The 22,008-nt window shown below is 38.6% G+C and overlaps 1 protein-coding gene across 12 annotated transcripts in view; it reads left to right on the forward strand.

Annotated features, from left to right (window-relative positions):
* Positions 1-22,008, forward strand: part of LOC127429103 (RIMS-binding protein 2-like) — a 117,274-nt gene that overhangs the window by 90,259 nt on the left and 5,007 nt on the right. For 8 of the 12 annotated variants that reach the window (XM_051677901.1, XM_051677898.1, XM_051677903.1 and 5 more), the window contains 8 exons: positions 123-266; positions 479-602; positions 8,705-8,874; positions 8,958-9,126; positions 9,763-9,860; positions 9,970-10,041; positions 17,152-17,301; positions 18,188-18,250. In XM_051677901.1, coding sequence (XP_051533861.1) covers positions 123-266; positions 479-602; positions 8,705-8,874; positions 8,958-9,126; positions 9,763-9,860; positions 9,970-10,041; positions 17,152-17,301; positions 18,188-18,250 — 990 coding nt within the window. Of the gene's footprint in view, positions 1-122; positions 267-478; positions 603-8,704; positions 8,875-8,957; positions 9,127-9,762; positions 9,861-9,969; positions 10,042-17,151; positions 18,251-22,008 lie in introns of all 12 variants that reach the window. The other 4 variants (XM_051677899.1, XR_007895230.1, XR_007895229.1 and 1 more) reach the window with 4 other exon arrangements.

Genomic DNA, 22,008 nt, shown 5'->3' on the forward strand with positions numbered 1-22,008 from the left:
TAAGTGATTGCCTTACCAAGTAATAACAGGAATAACAGGTAAATGACAGTGTGGAATCCTTTGGTCTGTTGGATGTGCTTGGCTTTGTTTTGCTGTATTATCTCACAGTATGCATTCCACAGTCTCATTACAGTCACAGTGAAGAGTATCAGACAGAGAGTAGCCGAGGCTCGGACCTGTCGGACATCTTGGAAGAGGATGAGGAGGAGTTGTATTCAGAAATGCATGAAGAAGGCAGGCGATGGCACTCCCACAATGCAACCAAGGTATCTCAGAGGACAAGGATCTATGGATCAGTATCCATGGACCTTTGGATTACTATGTTTTGTTTGGCTATACCTAAAATAACAGACAGACACACAAACAGACAGATAGATAAAAAGACAGATTGTAAACTGACAGTCTTAAGGGAAATTATTATAATATCCTTGAATATAACATCCTGACTTTAACAGTTTGGTTTCTCTCCTCATTCAAGACTGGAGGAGGCACTCAATCTTCGAGTCAACTGGATCGGGAGTCATATCAGAAGTCAGCTCACAGAGGCCCTCAACCTCAGCGTCGCCCTCTCACTGTCCCATCCATTGGTCAGTGCTCTCCCAGTAAGAGACAGGATGTGGAGACCTGTCTGTCCTCCAGCTTCCTTTTTGGCCTCTTTAATGTCCTGCTCCGTATTTTGTGTTAAACTTTTAAACGTCCATAAGCTTGTCAATTTGTTAAATCACCACTGTGTGTTTCAACCATAACCATATCCTGATGCTTTCCGTCATTATAACCCGCTCTTTTTTTTATTCAACAACCATCTCTGAATCTTTAAATCTAGCATAATGTTTTCCATAAAGGTGCCTATATTTTATATAAATCCAGACTGAGGGACCAACAACCTCTAAAAACGTGCATTACAGTGTTGGTGGTTAACTAACTATAAGAGTGGTGTGACAGTAGTTCAATTGTTTTTGAAATAGTGTTGTTTTTCCAGTAACAATCTGCTTTTAACCAACAGGTAGTGGTATAGCGCGACAAAATACTAAATTGCTGTTTGTAATGTCACATTGTACTGCGCACACACCTTTACAGCTGCGTGATGTGAGGCAATACTCAAACACAGTTCTCTAAACTGAACTCTCTCTCATATGCAGCATTGGAAAGTCAGATTCATTGTAGTGAATTTGTTCGTTGGACAGTTTGTATAAATGAACCAATTAAAAAAAACAATTCACTGATTTGAGTCCCTGTGCAGTAGTTGTTTTTGTGCCAGAAACTATAGCTTTGATTATATTATATTATTGTACAATTAAATATTTGAAAAAGCTATTGCCCTGTTAATAGCTTCTATGTAGTTAGCTATTTTTAGCTTGTAATTTAACACCCTATCAAAAGGGTAGCTTGACTGTACTTTAGCTATTTTCAATTATGATAATAAATAAATAAATAAATAAAAAAGTAGTTAAAAGTAGCTTCCCCAACACTGGTGCAGAAATATTGAAAGCATCTTCACCACGTTAACATCCCTGAATTTGCAAGCTGGCTCAGAGGGTTGAGACAAAATAGCCTTACATGGCATAACGACACTCTGATTGGTGTTTCCCTCAGAGATAACCACTGAGAATAACAGTGAAGGGAACCTCTCTCACGTCAAGGAGGATGTTTACTATGGCAGTGTAGCGCGACACAGGACATGGTCCTGCCGGAGGCACGGGGGACGCAGGCCTCCTTATGGTAGGTGTTGCAGCTACCTTGCTCAACCAAAGCATAATCAGAGCAAGCACCGATGAGATAGAAGAAAAATGACAAAAACGCATGAAACACTGGACTGCACCAAGATGGAAGCTTGTGTTGTGCCTCCACACAGGCAGTAAGATAATGTTGCCAATAGCAACATGTTTGCTCAGAGAATGCTCCTCCCTCTTGCACTGACCCACCAATGGATGCGTGTCAAACCCCTGCTCTTTTCAACCTGACCACAATCATACTTTTACTTTGGCTATGCATGACTGAATGGTTAAAGTCAAGGATGGCATCTTTCACTGAACAAATGCCACAGAATGTGTAATTAGGTAACATTTCACCAACTGACAGGAAGATAAAGCAAACAGTTGGCATCAGCTGCAAAGGCAACTATGTGGAATGCACATTTGGCATGTTGGGAGTCACAATCGAGCACAGCTCTGTAGATGTGACAGGGAGAAAAGGAAACAGGTGTAGTTTTATCGGGGGCTAATCAGCCCCATCTGATGAGTATCTCTTAGATTCAGATCTCTGCATGGTTACAGTAGCTCAGACTGTGTGTGCTCTCCTCTCTCTGTGTTTCTGTGTGTGCGCCTGGCAGGCTCTCAGCGAAGAGCATGTTTGGCTTGCTGCTCATCTGTAACTGGCTGCCATAGGGGTGTCTTACTCCCAAACACACACACACACACACACACACACACACAGTATACAACAGTGACACACATCAAGCCATCACATTACTGTTAAATTATTTTTTAACCCACCCAGGATTGTGTTCTGCAAATAAATGGATTGTCTACAGTGCAAGTATGAAGAAAACACATACTCACTATATTGGTCTGAATTGCATGCTCATTCAAACTGTCTCTCATTGTTAATATTCTCACCTGATATGACTGTATGTTATTTGTCACTTGCTTCAAAATTATATTTCTTAAATTGTGCATATTCTTTATATTACAGGACAAGTGAACAGCTATATTTGGGTAGTTGACAAATAACGTTAACATCTGTATTTTTTATTCAACATCAAGATTTTAGCTTAAAGGAATATTTCGGGTTTAATACAAGTTAAGCTCAATCAAAAGCATTTGTGGCATAATGTTGATTACCACACAAAAATGTATTTCGATTTGTCCCTTCTATTCTTTTTTTCTTTTTTTTTCTAGCTCCTCGTGGTGGCGTAGTGACTCGCCTCAATGTGAGTGGTGGAGGACGAATCTCAGTTGCCTCCACGTCTGAGACCTTCAATCCACGCATTTTATTACGTGGCTTGTTGAGCGCGTGACCGCAGAGACATAGCGCCTGTGGAGGCTTCACGCTATTCTCCACGGCATCCACGCACAACTCACCACGTGCACCACCGAGAGCGAGAACCACATTATAGTGACCACGAGGAGGTTACCTCATGTGATTCTACCCTCCCTAGCAACCGGGCCAATTTGGTTGCTTAGGGGACCTGGCTGGAGTCACTCAGCATGCCCTGGATTCAAACTTGCGACTCCAGGGGTGGTAGTCAGCGTCTTTACTCGCTGAGCTACCAGGCAGAAATGTGAAGCTTGTAATTTTATAAAATCACTTACATTAATTCTTCTGTTAAAACTTGTGTATTATTAGAGCTGTATTATTTGCAGCATTGGGGAGTAACAGAATACATGTAACGGGTTTACGTATTTAAAATACTAAATATTAGTAACTATATTCTAGGGATGGGCATTGTTGGTAATTTTGTCTACTCAAGTACTCGAGGGGCAAGGACACGTACATAACTGTATATACAACAAGAAGTCTGACAAACATCTTTGGCTGCTGAATTGCGTCTTGTTGTTCCAGTGTATCGTCTATTCATTTTAATAGGCTGTTATAAAATAATCTGTTACAAAATGTACAAAAGATTGCATAATCAAAATATAATGCATCATATTTTGTCATTATGTGAAGGTTCGCTGCCCAACTCAATGAAAGAATGGGCACAATGCGCGTCTGTCTGTTCTTCCTTCAGGTTACCGTAGTAATCTTAGTAAGCACACACCAGTTTTTTTTGTGACTGTATGAACTGCCTATTTTCAAATAGCTTTCAGTTTTGAAGATGCTGCATTCTGTTCCATTTAGCTGTCTAGCTGTTTGAAACACTTGCCTGCTGTATATGGGTTGAGTCCACTGCCACAAGCGCCTGGTGTGTGTGTGTCCAAGTGTTCGCTCCTGTGGGAAAGCCGCAATGCTCCGTATTGTTGCTGTGATAATTCATGAAGCATTCCATTCAACTCGGAGTCTGAATTTCCACCTTTCAACAGGGGAAAGTGCAATGGAATGATACTTTATGTCGGACTTCTTACTTGGAAACTGGTGCGGAAATCTTCAACTCCCATTTAGTTGAGATGCAGGTGTGTGCTACGTCACTTAGGGCAGGGAGGTTTACAGTCAGTTACAAACATTCACTTTTATTGAATAATATCCATTAGAGTCAAAGTTCTTACATTAAATGATAATAAAACATGTTTAGCAAATGTTTTGCAGAGACAGGTGTTCAACACGGTTAATTACACTCTCTTTTGATTATCGTAACGATAGCATTGCAGCATCGTATATCAGTTTGGTTGCTATGAGACGTCTCTGACAATCAATTTACCCCTCAAAACCACAACGTAATAAATCTCAAAATTAAAAATAAGCTCCCTCTTTGACACGTTTGTGTTTAGTTGTCAGGTAATTGTCACTGAATTTAGAATTAAATGAAAAGTCACATCATGCGTGATCACCATCGATCATCGTTTTCATGATCGATCATTGCTGCCATATCCGAGTACTCATGCCCATCCCTACTACAGTTGAAGTCAGAAGTTTACATACACTTTAGTCAAATACATTTAAACTCAGTTTTTCACAATTCCTGACATTTAATCATAGAAAACATTTCCTGTCTTAGGTCAGTTAGGATCACTACTTTATTTTAAGAATGTGAAATGTCTGGATAATAGTAGAGAGAATTATTTATTTCAGCCATTATTTCTTTTATCACATTCCCAGCAGGTCAGAAGTTTACATTCTTTGTTAGTGTTTGATAGCATTGCCTTTTAATTGTTTAACCTGGGTCAAATGTTTTGGGTAGCCTTCCACAAGCTTCTCACAATAAGTTGTTGGAATTTTGGCCCATTCTTCCAGACAGAACTGGTGTAACTCAAGTTTGTAGGCCTCCTTGCTTGCTTGCACATGCTTTTTCAGTTCTGCCCACAAATCTGACTGAGGTCAGGGCTTTGTGATGGCCACTCCAGTTCCTTGACTTTGTTGTCCTTAAGCCATTTTGCCACAACTCTGGAGGTATGCTTGGGTCATTGTCCAGTTGGAAGACCCATTTGCTACTGAGCTTTAACTTCATGGCTGATGTCTTGAGATGTTGCTTCAATATATCCACATAATTTTCATTCCTCATGATGCCATCTATTTTGTGAAGTGCACCCCCACAACATGATGTTGCCACCCCCATGCTTCACGGTTGGGATGGTGTTCTTCGGCTTGCAAGCCTCACCCTTTTTCCTCCAAACATAACGATGGTCATTATGGCCAAACAGTTACATTTTTATTTCATCAGACCAGAGGGCATTTCTCCAAAAAGTAAGATTTTTGTCCCTATGTGCACTTGCAAACTGTAGTCTGGCTTTTTTATGGCGGTTTTGGAGCAGTGGCTTCTTCCTGGCTGAGCAGCCTTTCAGGTTATGTCGATATAGGACTTGTTTTACTGTGGATATAGATACTTGTCAACCTGTTTCCTCCAGCATCTTCACAAGGTACTTTGCTGTTGTTCTGGGATTGATTTGCACTTTTTGCACCAAACTACGTTCATCTTTAGGAGACAGAATGTGTCTCCTTCCTGAGTGGTATGATGGCTGTGTAGTCCCATGGGGTTTATACTTGCATACTATTGTTTGTACAGATGAACGTGGTACCTTCAGGGATTTGGAAATTGCTCCCAAGGATGAACCAGACTTGTGGAGATCAACAGTTTTTTTCTGAGGTCTTGGCTGATTTCTTTTGATTTTCCGATGATGTCAAGCAAAGAGGCACTGAGTTTGAAGGTAGGCCTTAAAATACATCCACAGGTACACCTCCAATTCAGTACACCTCCTATCAGAAGCTAATTAGCTAACTGTCTAAAGGCTTGACATCATTTTCTGGAATTTTCCAAGCTGCTTAAAGGCACAGTTAACTTAGTGTATGTAAACTTCTGACCCACTGGAACTGTGATATAGTCAATTAAAAGTGAAACAATCTGGCTGTAAACAATTGTTGGAAAAATTACTCGTGTCATGCACAAAGTAGATGTCCTAAACGACTTGGCAAAACTATAGTTTGCTAATATGAAATCTGTGGAGTGGTTAAGAAATTAGTTTTAATGACTTCAGCCTAAGTGTATGTAAACTTCTGACTTCAACTGTATATTCCACTAAAGTTACAAATAGTTGGTAATAAAAATAGTTACTTTCAAAAAGTATTTTGATTACTGAAGAGATTACTTTGCATTTTATTGTTAAGTGTTTAATTTAATATTTCGTCTGTTCAGGTGGAAAACATTTATCCATTTGAATGATGTGATCCGAGGAGCTTTTGAACAGCGGTGAAACACTTTTGATTGACTTTGGCCCCTAATGCTTACTTAGTTTGCTCATTTTAAATCTTGACTTGTACTACACATGAATAAGTAATATTGGCATTATATTCATGCTGTTTAGCCAGAGGGGAACTGGCCCCCACAGTGAGCCTGGTTTCCCCCAAGGTTATTTTTCTCCTTTAACCAGCATCTTATGGAGTTTTGTGTTCCTTGCCACGGTCGCCTTTAGCTTGCTCACTGGGTTGTCTAAATATAAATATAAATATAATTATTTTCTGTTAAAGGCAGAATTTACAGTCATGTCATTTTTTTTTTTTTTTAAAACCACACTATTATGACTCGAAGACATTACTATGTTACAGGTTTTTCTGTTGAAGCATCATTTTCTGTAAAGCTGCTTTGAAATTATGTGTGTTGTGAAAACCGCTATACAAATAAAAATGACTTGACTAGCGCTTTCACACTGTTGTGAGTGAAAAGGTGGATATGACATCACTGAGGAACTTTCACTACATCGTGTTGCTACAGCTTAACAAACAGTTAGAAAGGCTTTGACAGATGAAACATAAATCCAATAAATAAAAATGACATGCCTTGTCAAATGTCTTTTATACGGTTAGGGTATTTTTTTATTTTATTTTTTACAAGAAATGCTAACAAATGTAGTCTTTTACATTTTATAGGAAGCTACAAATATATTTTCTGCCTCATTCTATGAACAGAATCCACATACGATCAGAAAAGGATGTTAATGTGTACACTGTGGGGTTTGTAAGTTTGGAGCAGCAAACCTTCTGTAAATTGTCATGTGAACATTTAGCTTTATGCTATGCTAAAATGCTATTTCTTACCTTTACATGCATCTGTTACCAGGCCAATTACATTTTATAATTACTTCTATGAAGAAAATTCACATTAGAGCATACATTTTTTCCTCTAATAAGACCTTTGATTTTAGGTCAAAAAAAAAAAAAAGAAAAAAAATCTTAATGAGAAAAATATTGTTTTCCTGTAAAAATATCTAAAAATCTTTAAAACAAGATACATTTACTTGAGAAGCAAAACTACATTAGATATTTAGGCTTTTTTTTTTTTTTTTTTTTTTTTACAGTGAAGTGTATTTTCTTTATTTACCTGTTTATAGACAAAACAAGTGAAAAACTGTGCCAGTGCTAAATTAAGTAATCCAAAGTATTTAAATCAACTTTGTTGCCATGATGATGTAACGCCATAAACCCCAAAGCCTTAAAATGACCCTAAAAACACGATTTAAACAACTTTACAGCTCAAATATTACACAAGTTTTAACAGAAGGATAAATATATGGGGAATACCCACAATCCCTTGCTGCTTGAATAATGTTTCCTTGGTCAGAGGGAACAGATTGGGGAATTTAAATTATTAAGAATTCATAGATGTTTTAGCTCTTTTGTTGTATAATTTATGCTTTGTTGCAAATAGATGCCATTAGGGTGATCTGTGTCTCTTTGGTCAAGTTGGACCCTGGTCACACTATCTGAATTCTCTTTGTGCATGTGCACCTGAAGTGCATATATGAACTTCTGTAAAGAATTATTTAATAACTGACCTAGAATCAGTTATCATCTTTATTTGAGCTGTGCTGTTGTTTGATCTAAAATTTAATCAATTCAATTAAAATGTACAACAGCAGAAACAACATTTAAATTCAAATCTGAGTTAAGTCTACTTGCATGTAGTTAACTCAACTTAAATAGTTAAGTTCACTTTACTTGAAAACCAAGTTAATTGAACTTAAATACTCAAGTTTTGGGAGACCCCAGTACTCAATGGAATTGAGGAAACGAGTTTACACAATCAAATGAGTGCAATTAACTTATTAGGGTTTTCAGTGTAGCCTCAATTTTGTACTCAATAGTTTGAGTTATTAACACTTCAAATCTTAAATCTATGGATTTTTAAGAAAAATAAGTTCAATGAACTTAAATATTTGAGTTATGAGTCTAAAACTTGACATTTCAAGTAATACGATTTTTACAGTAATGACAACTTTAGGGTTTACAGTGTAGTGCTTTTGTAAAATTATAATCTTCACATTTCTGCCTTTAAACCCTCCAAAAATGGGCCCCATTCACTTCCACTGTAACCTAAAAGAAAAGGAGGGATGAGTCGAAATTATTTTATGTGGTAATCAACATTAAGCCACAAATGCTGTCGAGTGAGCTTAATTTGTATTGAACCCAGAATATTCCTTTAATATGAGGTCATAAAACCTGATACTGCTGTCACAACTTGAAATGTCATGTCAACTACCCAGTTGCTATATAGGGGAGATATAGTGGCAATTACAATCTGTCTCTTAGACATGTTTTTACCCATTTCTCGTTTTAGATGGCTATCGGGACCAAAGCCGTCGTTCTCCTCTGTACTATGATGAGTCTGAGCAGGAGGATCCGTTCCGAATCTTTGTGGCTCTGTTCGACTATGACCCTTCCTCTATGTCTCCTAACCCTGATGCTGCTGATGAGGAGCTCCCTTTTAAAGAGGGACAGATAATCAAGGTTAAATGCTGCTCAGCAGGGGTTAAATGATCTGCTTTAAATTGGCATTCCAATTGTTCCAGCATCCCTCTCTCTCTTTTTAGGTGTATGGAGATAAGGATAATGATGGCTTTTATCGCGGGGAGATCCGGGGCAGGTCTGGACTTATTCCCTGTAACATGGTGTCAGAGATCCGTGCTGAGGATGATGAGACAATGGAGCAGCTCATGAAACAGGGCTTTCTCCCTCTCAACACCCCTGTGGACAGAATAGGTCTTCAATCTCATATTTACCTAAACATACTACAATGTTACAAAAATCTAATATTTACTAAATTCTATTGTTACTGTGCAGATTTAATTTCTTGCAGTCTCTGGTTATGTTCAGAATGGAATACTAGTGTATTGCTTAAAGCATACTATACAGTATACACTGTATACTGCCTACTTTTTTTTTTGTTTTAAATAGTATGTGAAATAGTATGCGCTATTCAACAATGAAAATTTCATACAGTAATAGGCTACATTGTTGTCACATTATGATGCATGTGAGTGGCACTCTGTTATCATGCAAGAAATAAAAACTGTAGCATTTTATTCCAATTTTGTGGAAAACATCTTAGCTTTTGGCACTTCAATCAAGAACATTTTAAGAAAGACATGTTGAAATCACGGGTGATATTAATTTTGGTTCTTTCGTCACATTGAAAACAATACAGTACCCTGCGCAGTTTGCGAAGTTGTTATTTTTATTTTTTTGGCAAATATAGTAGGTTATTCTATGCATTCAGAAAATGTGCATACTGTGCCCAGTATTTATACAGAAATAGTATAAGTAGTCCAGTATGTAATATGCTTTTCCAAACATAGCCAGCATCACTGATGAAATTCTCTACTCCTTGATCTACAGAACAAAATAGGAGAGGTCGCCACCCAGTGGCCACTAGAAGAATGGTTGCATTATACGACTACGACCCACGAGAGAGCTCCCCAAATGTGGATGTTGAGGTGTTAAAAAACACACACACTTGAATATATATGTATTTATGCATTCTCAGGTTTTCAATCTTCTGAAAAGGCTTGTATATAGTTGCTGATTATGTGCTTTTTCACCCAGGCTGAACTGACATTCTGTGCTGGCGACATCATCGCTGTTTTTGGGGATATTGATGAAGATGGGTTCTATTGTGTAAGTTTTGTTCTTGTGCTGACCGGCTTTCAATGAGTCGACTTGTTTAAACAAATTTTTGGTAAGACTTTACAATAAGGTTTAATTTGTTAACATTAATAACATTAGTTAACACGAACAATATTTTTACAGCATTTATTTGTTAATTTCAACATATAGTAATACATTATTTAAATAAAATGTATATGTTCACATTAGTTAATGTACTATGAACTAACATGAACTAACAATGAACATTTGTATTTTTATTAACTAACATTAACAAAGATTAATAAATGCTGTAAAAATATATCATCATTGTTAGTTCATGATACCTAATGCATAAACTAATGTTAAAGAATGGAACCTTATTATAAAGTGTTACCAAATTTCTAGTGGTACTTTCCCTTCCGCAATTTGATCAAGTCTGCTTCGCATAACCCCAAATTGTCTTTTTCCGCCCGTAGCCTAGTGAAGCTATGGCAACGGCAGAGGTCTGGGCTCTATAGAAGCTTCAATTAGCAAGAACCACCCATTTAGACAGGAAAAGACATCTAACTGACATGTTATGCTACCAATAACAGTCAGTATTGTCATTACGGGTGTTTAGGGGCGGTGTTATCGGAGATGTATCATACCATAATAAAAGACCTACATAGGGAAATCAGGGCTGCAACTAATGATTATTTTGATAATCGACTAATCTAACGATTATTAGAACGATTATTCGACTATTCGGGCGATTATTGCAACGATTAATCATTAGCTCTTAACCGACTATTTAGCTTATGCCTAGACTTAAAAGGTTGTATTAAATGTGCTTACTAACAATAAAGAGGACAAAATCATCTTTTAAAAATACCTCTAGATGACATCCAATGAAAAAACTTTTTTTTATTAAGTTTAATTCATTAAAAAAATAACTGCAAAAAATAAACAAAAAATACTATTGTAAGCAAGAGTTTTTGTCTTGTTTTCCATTTAAATTATCTAAAAATCCTTAAAACAAGATACATTTACTTGAGAAGCAACATATACGATATTTAGACTTGCTTTCAGAGAATGTATCTATAAGTAGGCTATTTTTAGATATTTACAAATATTTAAATATAAAATTTTGCATTCAACATTCTCCAATAACACATTTTTCTTCTGCGGTATAGCTCCTAAATAAATGTACAAAGGAGTTTTAGATATTATTTTTGGAAAACAAGCCACAAAAGACTAATCAAAAACGTATTTTGTTGCAGTGTATAATGGGATAAGACTACACTCTCTCACCTTTATGTTCACTCCGATCCATCTTTAACTCACAAAAACAAACTCTCTCTTCTTAATAGAGCTGCGTATTGCCGATTTTCTTCACAATAAGATACACACCGTGACACATACAGTATATTATGATTCAATACGTCGCAAGCCATCACGTTATAATCTAGCTGCAGCAAACGCGCACAAGGGACAAGTGTCCCCGTGCTAGAGTGTGCATCAGCCGGGTGCAGTTTTAATCTCTCCCGCTTCACGTGACTCATAGAAGCGGTGCTGACCGCACAGAGAAATGCCATTTTCGGAGTTTGTTTATGACCCACTTCCTTATTATTTGAACTTTAAAAAAGGATGCATTAAAGATATAATGCCAGGTTGTTCGTTTTTTAGACGCTCTGACATGCAAGTTTTCCTTAAGTGGAATGCCAGATCCAGCACTGCTTGAGTTCACGATGACAGTGCTTCTGTATTTACTTATTTTGTATTTTTGCATTATAATTCCCTCATACTTTGCGATCTACATCACCTTTTTGACTGTTTAGAAAATTTGGAGTGCATGTGGAGAGCTGTTTTCTTCCTCTCCTTAATCAGATGTGAGCTGCAGTGCTGCTCTCACATGCCATCATTAGTTTCATATGATCAATTTACGTTAAATGAGATCAAACGACTAGTCAATAACGAAAAGTTTTGTCGACAATATTTTTATTGTCAACGCTGTCAAATCAAATCAAAATCAAAATCAAATCACTTTATTGTCACACAGCCATATACACAAGTGATAATGTGAAATTCTTGGGTGCAGTTCCGATCAACATAGCAGTCATGACAGTGATGAGACATATACCAATTTACAATAAACATCAAATTAACACAGCACAATTTAAACATCTGATATACACATAATTACACTCAACAATATACAAATAATAACATACACTGTACAGTATACAATACGTACTATATAGATACACATTATTCAATAAAAATAAAAAATAAAAATATATAAAAAAGTATATATCGTATATATAGAATGTACAGTATTGTACTGTATTGACATTCAGGCTGTCGGTTGATAGTAAGTTGTTAAGAGAGAATATAATATAATAATAATATAATTTATGACAGTCCGGTGTGAGATATAAGAGTAAGGGTAATAAAGTGCAGTGCTGATGTATTTTGATCGTGGGAGATTAAGAGTTCAGAAGTCTGATTGCTTGGGGGAAGAAGCTATCATGGAGTCGGCTGGTGCGGGTCCTGATGCTGCGATACCGCCTGCCTGATGGTAGCAGTGAGAACAGCCCATGGCTCGGGTGGCTGGAGTCTCTGATGATCCTCCGAGCTTTTTTCACACACCGCCTTGTATATATTTCCTGGAGGGAGGGAAGCTCACCTCCGATGATGTGTCTGGCAGTTCGCACCACCCTTTGCAGTGCTTTGCAGTTGTGGGCGGTGCTATTGCCGTACCAGGCGGAGATGCAGCCAGTCAGGATGTTCTCTACAGTGCAGGTGTAGAACCGTGTGAGGATGTGGCGGTTCATTCCAAACTTCCTCAGCCGTCTCAGGAAGAAGAGGCGCTGATGAGCCTTCTTCACAAGGACTTCAGTGTGGATGGACCATGTGAGTTCCTCAGTGATGTGGACACCCAGGAACTTAAAGCTGCTGACTCTCTCCACTGGTGCTCCATTGATGGTGATGGGACTGTGTTCTCTGTCTTTTCTTCTGAAGTCCACCACAAGCTCCTTTGTCTTACTGACGTTGAGGGAGAGGTTGTGCTCCTGACACCAGTGTGTCAGAGTGTGCACCTCCTCTCTGTAGGCTGTTTCATCATTGTCAGTGATCAGACCTACCACCGTCGTGTCATCAACAAACTTAATGATGGCATTGGAGCTATGTGTTGCCACACAGTCATGTGTGTACAGGGAATACAGGAGTGGGCTGAGAACACAGCCCTGTGGGGCTTCAGTGTTGAGGGTCAGTGAGGAGGAGATGTTGCTGCCTATTCTAACCACCTCGTGCCTGCTTGACAGGAAGTCCAGGATCCAGCTGCACAGCGAGCTGTTTAAGCCCAGAGCCCGGAGTTTCTCATCTAGCTTGGAGGGCACTATGGTGTTGAATTCTGAGCTGTAGTCTACAAACAGCATTCTCACATAAGTGTTTTTTTTTCCAGGTGGGAGAGAGCAGTGTGTATTGTAGATGCAATGGCATCATCAGTGGAGCGGTTGTTGCGGTAAGCAAACTGCAGCGGGTCAAGAGAGAGAGGCAGCACAGAGCAGATGTAATCTCTGATTAGTCTCTCAAAGCATTTGCTGATGATGGGGGTCAGAGCAACATGACGCCAGTCATTTAAGCAAGTTATTTTTGATTGTTTTGGAACAGGCACAATGGTGGATGTTTTAAAGCATGTGGGGACTACAGACAAAGAGAGGGAAAGGTTGAAAATGTCTGTAAAAACACCAGCCAGCTGGTTCGTGCACGCTCTGATGACGCGGCCCGGAATGCCGTCTGGGCCCGCGGCTTTGCGGATATTCACCCGTCTGAAGGATCGGGTTACATCCGCTACAGAGACGGAGAGTGAACTAACCTCTGTAGCTTCAGCCGCGAGAACTCTCTCCGCGAGGGCGGTGTTATTTCCCTCGAAACGAGCATAAAAAGTATTTAGCTCATCCGGGAGAGAGGCAGCGGTGTTCATGGCGGAGTTTTTATTCCCTTTAAAGTCCGTGATGATGTTAATTCCCTGCCACATGCTTTTAGAGTTGGTGGTGTTAAACTGTCCTTCAATCTGGCTCCTGTACTGGCGTTTTGCGGTTCTGATAGTTTTTCGGAGGGCATAACTGGCTTGTTTATGCTCCTCCGCGTTCCCGGAATTAAAAGCGGAGGTCCGCACATTAAGTGCCGCACGAACATCGCTATTAATCCAAGGTTTCTGATTCGGATAGATCCGTATTGTTCTGGTCGGAACCACGTCCTCTACGCACGTTCTGATGAAACACATTACGCTATCAGCGTAAAGCTCGATGTTGTCATCAGAGGCGGACCAGAACATCTCCCAGTCCGTGTGATCAAAACAGTCTTGTAGCGTAGAATCTGATTGGTCCGACCAGCACTGGATCGTTCTGAGGGCGGGTGCTTCCTGTTTCAGTTTCTGCCTGTAAGCGGGCAGAAGCAGAATGGAAGAGTGGTCCGATTTGCCAAATGGTGGGCGGGGGAGGGATTTGTAGCCATCCCGGAAGGGAGAGTAGCAATGGTCCAAAACCAGGTCCCCTCGTGTGTTGAAACTAATGTGCGCGACTGATTTTAAACTGGCTTTATTAAAATCCCCGGTCACAATGAACGCGGCCTCAGGGTGCGCGGTTTCCTGCTCACTTATACTCCCATACAGTTCCTTGAGTGCCCGGTCTGTGTCGGCTTGTGGGGGAATGTACACAGCTGTGATAATGACCGCTGTGAATTCCCTCGGTAGCCAGAATGGTCGACACAGAAGCATGAGAAATTCCAGATCAGGAGAGCAGAAAGACTTGATAGAATGTACGTTCCTCTGATCACACCAGGATTTGTTGATCATAAAACATACACCACCTCCTCTGCTTTTACCTGAGAGGTCTTTCGCTCTGTCCACTCGGTGCAAGGAGAACCCCATGGGTTCAATGGCTGAGTCTGGAATCTCCGCAGACATCCAAGTTTCCGTAAGGCAGATAATGCAGAAGTCCCTAGTATCTCGTTGGAAAGAGATCCGCGCTTTCAGCTCACAGAGCTTGTTATCCAGAGACTGAACATTTGCCAGTAGAATAGTGGGTAGCGGGGGTCGATTTGTGCGGCGTCTTACTCTGATGAGAACACCAGCTCTGTTTCCCCTTTTCCTTTTGCATTTCCGCGGCCGTGCTGCCCAGACAAAGGGCTCCGCTTGCGTGTTTGTAAACAGTGGGTTGGCATTGAGGAATGTGAAGTCCGGATTACGGTGTGAAATTGCTGAACCAATGTCCAAAAGTGTTTGTCTGTCGTAGACAATAAGGCAGACAACATCCAAGACAAAAAACATAAGAATTGTGAACAAAACAAACAAAACACTACTATGTTGTGTGCATACTCGGCGCCATCTTGAGTCCAGATCGATAACGTCGACTAACTGTTTCAGCCCTAGGGGAAATAAATCATTTATATAATGGCGTGCAAGCGTTTGCACAGGAAACACATGGGAGAAAAGCAGAAAATGTGTAGAGAGTCTAGCACAGAAAACCTCATTATAGTGAATTTCACAGACATAACTAAGTAAACAAAGCAGAAAATGCAGTTCTGCTCATGGATATCCACTTCACTTTCTGCTACGTGCTTCAAACGAAACTATCTTTAAAAGACAAATATCTTTAAAAGATTTGATGTCACTAACCTGGCAAACTTGGGCAAATTCTGTGATTATTTCGTCCTCAAAAGTGCTTAATTTATTAACTCAGAACCTTGTGAACAAAACTCGGCTTCCACGCAGACTGATAAAATGTCCTGGGGTTCAAACCATATGACCCCCATACTTTGCACTGTGGTTTTGACCACTCAAGGCGTTTTCACACCTGGCTCGTTTGGAGCGTTTGTTTCGGAACCTGGCACATTTCTCCCTTGGTTCAGTTCGTTTAGGCATATATGAACACGGCAATCGCACTCAGATCCGCACCAAAACAATCGGTCGCTTGGACCGATTGCAAATGAATTCTGGTGAGAATGCAAACCAACCCAACGGACCAACGAACCAAACAATATCCCTATAAAAACCATGAACATAACTGAGGGATCTTTGGAGAAGACATTTTTAGATCAGCACTTCATCATCAAAACGTGGATATAGCCTTTTGGCAACTATGTTAGATATAATTGCATGTTTAAAATAGGAGCTGTTTTATAATAGTATGGTAATTTTAGTACGATTAATACGGATAGTGGCAGAACACGGGTAGGATGGCATTAGCAACTTTTTGACAAATTAAACATTTTTACGTGGCTTTACTCTGCTGTTTGTGTGTGTGTGTGTGTGTGTGTGTGTGTGTGTGTGTGTACGTGCGAGAGAGGGAGAGAGATCTGTGAGAACAGGCTCGTTTCAATGGAGAAATAATGCAAAAGCAACTAATGACGGATAAAAATAACCATGATGGAAACTTTACAGCTCGTATCCATCCGAGTGACAGATAATTTGTATTTGGAGCACAACCTCTAATTGGTGACGCTCGAAAATTCTCTAAAATTTTTAATGGTTGACACATTTTTAAAGGCATATAATTTTAACCGGAATATCAATGGATGAGCTTAATCCTGAACAGCAAACATAGTGAACAATAACGGGACAACTTGCTCACATGTGACTTTTATTGACATAGTTTTGGTCCGTTTTGAAATGTTGCCTTGTGAAAGCGAACCGAAGAAAATGCAACATTGTAACAATTTAGTCCCCGTTTTGGAACAAAGCAAACGGTCTACAGGTCTGAAAACGGCCTCACACTGTTGTGTGCGGGTGTGCTACTGTATGTATTTCACAAGACCTTATTCACAATAGCACCATATTTGAGTTTAGACGTTAATGAAAACGAGGCTGTGAGATATAGACTTGCCATCTCTTCATTGACATGCACTGTATAAATCTGTATAAACCTCTTAGATCATATCAAATTTTTCACAACTCATGTTTACCAGAGTTTTTTGTCTAATGGAATTTTTGGAAAGATGTTTTTTTTTTTTTCATCAGCAGAATGATCAAAAATGCTTTAAACAACAGTACAACCCATTCAATAGACTGTAAGTCTACCCCTCACAGCCTTGTTGTCATTCTCGTCAAAAATGAAAGATGGTGCTACTGTGAATAAGGTCCTGTCTTTTTTCTTCCAGGGTGAGCTTAATGGACATCGGGGCTTAATTCCATCCAACTTTCTAGAAGAAGTGCCTGATGACGTGGAGGTCTACCTGACGGACACTCCATCCCACCACAGTCAGGACGAGCCAACTCCAGCACTGGCGCAGCGCCCGGAGGCCAAACGGGTACACCATCGCCGTTCTCAGCGCTAGGCCCTGTGTACATTCATCCTCCGTTTGAGTTATCGGTCCACTCGCCGTCTCTGTGTTTTCTTGTGCTTGTTTGTTTTTTTGTTGTGTGACCGTGGTGGTGATTTCCAGTCCAACCTTTCTTGCTTTATGAAAGGGAGAAGCAAAGCCCACTGCAAACAGAGCATTTCAGAGCATAGAGAGAACAAGACACTATTAAGAGTGCGTGTGCTTGTAGAGCATCGTCACAGGACTGTGGGGGAAAAGGCCAAATTTAATTTCTGCTCTGGACTTTGAATAAGAGCATAAAGCTCCTTTGCACTGAGACACTACTAAGTGAAATAGTATGCATTAGTCAAAGTGCTTTGTGAAAGCCATAGGGTCTGTGGCTCTTGATTTGTGACCCTATTAAAAGACTGATTTGCAAACTGACGTAAGTTGTCATCACAAGAGATGCATGCCTGTTTTTTTCAGAATAGACTTATACCTTTTATATCAAAAAATATATTACTGAAAATAATGTATTTCTTTGAGGAGGCTTTGTTTCTTTGTGTATGTTACACATCGTCAAAAATCTAGATCTTATGAACTAGCAGAACATCATCCCATCTCCTCCAGAGAGACTAAAATGATAACATTCATGCTGTAAACATAAATCGAAATAAATGAGGAACTGAAACAATCATGTATTTTTGCTATTTGACATTAAGTGAACATACAATATATGTTCATTTGTGTGTATGTGTCGTCGTTGTTGTTGTTTTTCTCCTCATATTTGATGTTTGAATGTTATTTAATGATTGCTGCTTTCTGATTTCCTTTTTTCCCACCGGCTTTGCCAAAAAACAAAAATCTGAGGAATATTGTTCATTTCCCACCCTAGCAGACTCTTGTCTTGCTAGGTAAGTTGAGCAACTGGGGATACCAGTCAACGGTCTCATGCAAGGTATTTTACGCAGAGCTTTTATGCAGATTTATATATACAGTACTGTGCAAAAGTCTTAGGCACATAAGATGTTTCACAAAAGCATTTGTCTTAAGATGGTTATTCATATCTTCAGCTTTAGTGTGTCAATAGGAAATATAAATGTTAGACTCCCAAACATTACTTTTACAAATAGAAAAGATTAGAATAGAAGAACAGGGAGCCCTGCAACAGATGTCATGGCCCCCACAAAGCCCCCCACTGAACATCGTATCAGTCTGAAATTACATAAAGAGACAGAAGCAACTGAGACAGCCTAAACAGATAGAAGAACTGTGGCGAATTCTCCAAGAAGCTTGGAACATCCTATCTGCCAACAACCAAGAAAAACTGTGTCCAGTTGTACCTAGGAGAATTGGGGCTGTTTTAAAGGCAAAGGTGGTCACATGGAATATTGATTTAGCTTTTTTATGTTTACTGGACTTTGTATGACATTAAGTGATAAATGAAAACTATTTATGTCATTATTTTTGAAGACATCCTCACTATGCAACATTTTTCACAAGTGCCTAAACTTTTGCACAGTACTGTATATATATATATATATATATATATATATATATATATATATATATATATATATATATATATATATGTATGTATGTATGTATGTATATATATGTATGTATATATATATATATATATATATATATATATATATATATATCTCATTGGAATTGAATAATTGGAATTTTCTCTTATTGAAGTCTCTCTATTATATTGTTTATCGATGTACACATAATAAGCCTTGGCATAAAGGATCTATTGTCATCTGAAGCTAAGGTTTCAGAGTTATCTGCTTAAAGGAATATTCCAGGTTCAATACAAGTTAAGTTCAATCGACAGCATTTGTAGCATAATGTTGATTACCACTAAAATTTATTTTGACTTGTCCCTCCTTTTCTCTAAAAAAACAAAAAAAACAATCTGGGTTACAGAGAGGCACAATGGAAGTGGGGTCAATCCGTAAACTTTAAAATATTCACTGATTCCACTGATTCACTCAGCTATTCCAAAAGTATAACTACAAGACGTAAACAATATGCGTGTTAATGCGATTTTAGTGTGATAAAATTGATTTTCTGTGTGTACAGTTATATCCAATTTTACAACTTTGTTGCTATGCCATGACAGCATAATGTGATAAAACCCTAAACCGACCATACAAATGAGGATTTAAACCACTTTACAGTTCAAATAAAGTACAGGCTTTAACAGAATAATTAATGTAAGTAAAATGTAAAGCTTCACATTTCCGCCTTTAAAGCTTCCAAAATTGGCCCCATTCACTTCCACTGATTTTTGCTTTAACCTCCTGAGACCACCACATGACTTCTGTGTGCATTTTCCATTTCATTTTTTTATTTTCGAACTAGGTGGCACCTACTAAACAAACAAAATAAATACATAAAAACAAATCTAGAGCAAATAGTTTCCCTAAAAATGTATGTCCTCATATGTGGACAACGGGACTAATTTGTGAAATTTTAAGAAATACTAAGCTATAGAGAGTCAGATTTTTTTCCCCATCAAATAGTTTGTGTCCAGGAGTGTTGGTTATTCATGTTATTGAGACATTATAGAAATTACAGCTGATTTTCTAGAAAGATGAATGCATATTTCTGATTAAAGTAATGGCCAGCATCATCAAATCACTACCAATCATGTTAAAATAAAATTTTGAATTATAAAATTCTGAATCTATGTACTGATTATCATTGTACCATGTCTGCTGAACATGTTGAGTGGTCCAAACATCATCTGCAGCCTGAAACTGAACTTTTAGTTGGATTTTAGGAGTGAATGCATTGAGCTGCATAGGAAAGCTATAGGATGCACCCTTGCTCGCTATTTAGAGAATTACTTAAACTCCAGTGTGCTGTCTGTCTGCACTGGTCCCAGAACAATACAGAAATGCACCTTATTTTCATCTTAACTCCATATTAAACCTCTACAAGCAACATTTTTCAGCTTTTGGATGAATACATACATTCACAATGTGAAAATGCAGACTAAATATATAGGAATGCATTTACTAATATTAATGAATAGCACCTTATTGTTCAGTGTTAAAAAACAAAAATATAAAACAATTTAGATTTAAATGAAGCGAAATGACCCACAGATTTGTTACTGTGAAAAGTTATTCAAAATAACTAACATGTTTTTGGAACGTCTGTCAGAAAACCGCTTCACAGCACTCATCTGAGTACTTAATGTTTATCAGCGCACCAAAGCGTGAAAAATGAACAAAATATTTAAAGCAGCATATCAAACGAAACTTGTGACACTACTCTTTACAACCAAATAGGTTTCAGTGAAAAAATTTGAAGAGTTTTTTTTTTTTACCAGAGGCATTTTGTTGGTACCGAGCCCATGGAAGCAGTTCACCGAAATCCATGCCATGGTGTTTTGTGAAGTTTAACCCTTAAATGACTCCTTAGAGTGTCCTGAACAGTATGCAATGGGTTTAAATGAATTTAAATTTTGCGTTGCGTATAGCGAATCCAAAATAGAGTCCTCGCATGAGGTCGCACAAGTTTAAAAATAAATAAGTAAATAAATGAAAATTATGTTTTTGTGCAGGGCTCCAGACAAAAAAAACAAACAAACAAAAAATGATTCAGAGCCACTGGCTCCTAAACTGAAACATTAAGGAGCCAAATGGCTGTTTTCAGTCGGCAAATCACAGAATTGCTCGATTTAGATTGCTGTTCAGAAACAAGATAGAAAGCCGAAAACTGCTGATAATAACCCATTAATATGAGGTTTAATATACAGTATGTATAGTTCAGAAGATAAGTTTGGATTCCCCTTTTGTCTCAAATGTTCACACCCCTTTCATAATTTATACATATATAAAGGATAAAAAAAAATAATTATTTAGTACTGCCCTTCAAAATCTACATTACTTTTCTATATGTAATTATCTGTAAAGTATGCATACAGTACATCCGGAAAGTATTCACAGTGCTTCACTTTTTCCACATTTTGTTATGTTACAGCCTCATTCCAAAATGGATTAAATTCTTTATTTTCCTAAAAATTCTACAAACAATACCCCATAATGACAACATGAAAGAAGTTTGTTTGAAATCTTTGCAAATTTATTAAAAATAAAAAACGAAAAAAATCACATGTACATAAGTATTCACAGCCTTTGCCATGACACTCAAAATTTAGCTCAGGTGCATTCTATTTCCACTGATCATCCTTGAGATGTTTCTACAACTTGATTAGAGTCCACCTGTGGTAAACTCAGTTGATTGGACATGATTTGGAAAGGCACACACCTGTCTATATAAGGTCCGACAGTTAACAGTGCATGTCAGAGCACAAACCATGCCATGAAGTCCAAGGAATTGTCTGTAGACCTCCGAGACAGGATTGTATCGAGGCACAGATCTGGGGAAGAGTACAGAAACATTTCTGCAGCATTGAAGGTCCCAATGAGCACAGTAGCCTCCATCATCCATAAATGGAAGAAGTTTGGAACCACCAGGACTCTTCCTAGAGCTGGCCGCCCGGCCAAACTGAGCGATAGGGGGAGAAGGGCCTTAGTCAGGGAGGTGACCAAGAACCCGATGGTAACTCTGACAGAGCTCCAATGTTTCTCTGTGGAGAGAGGAGAAACTTCCAGAAGAACAACCATCTCTGCAGCACTCCACCAATCAGGCCTGTATGGTAGAGTGGCCAGACAGAAGCCACTCCTCAGTAAA

The sequence above is a fragment of the Myxocyprinus asiaticus genome, chromosome 38 (genome assembly GCF_019703515.2).
Source record: "Myxocyprinus asiaticus isolate MX2 ecotype Aquarium Trade chromosome 38, UBuf_Myxa_2, whole genome shotgun sequence".
In the NCBI taxonomy this organism is placed as follows: domain Eukaryota; kingdom Metazoa; phylum Chordata; class Actinopteri; order Cypriniformes; family Catostomidae; genus Myxocyprinus; species Myxocyprinus asiaticus.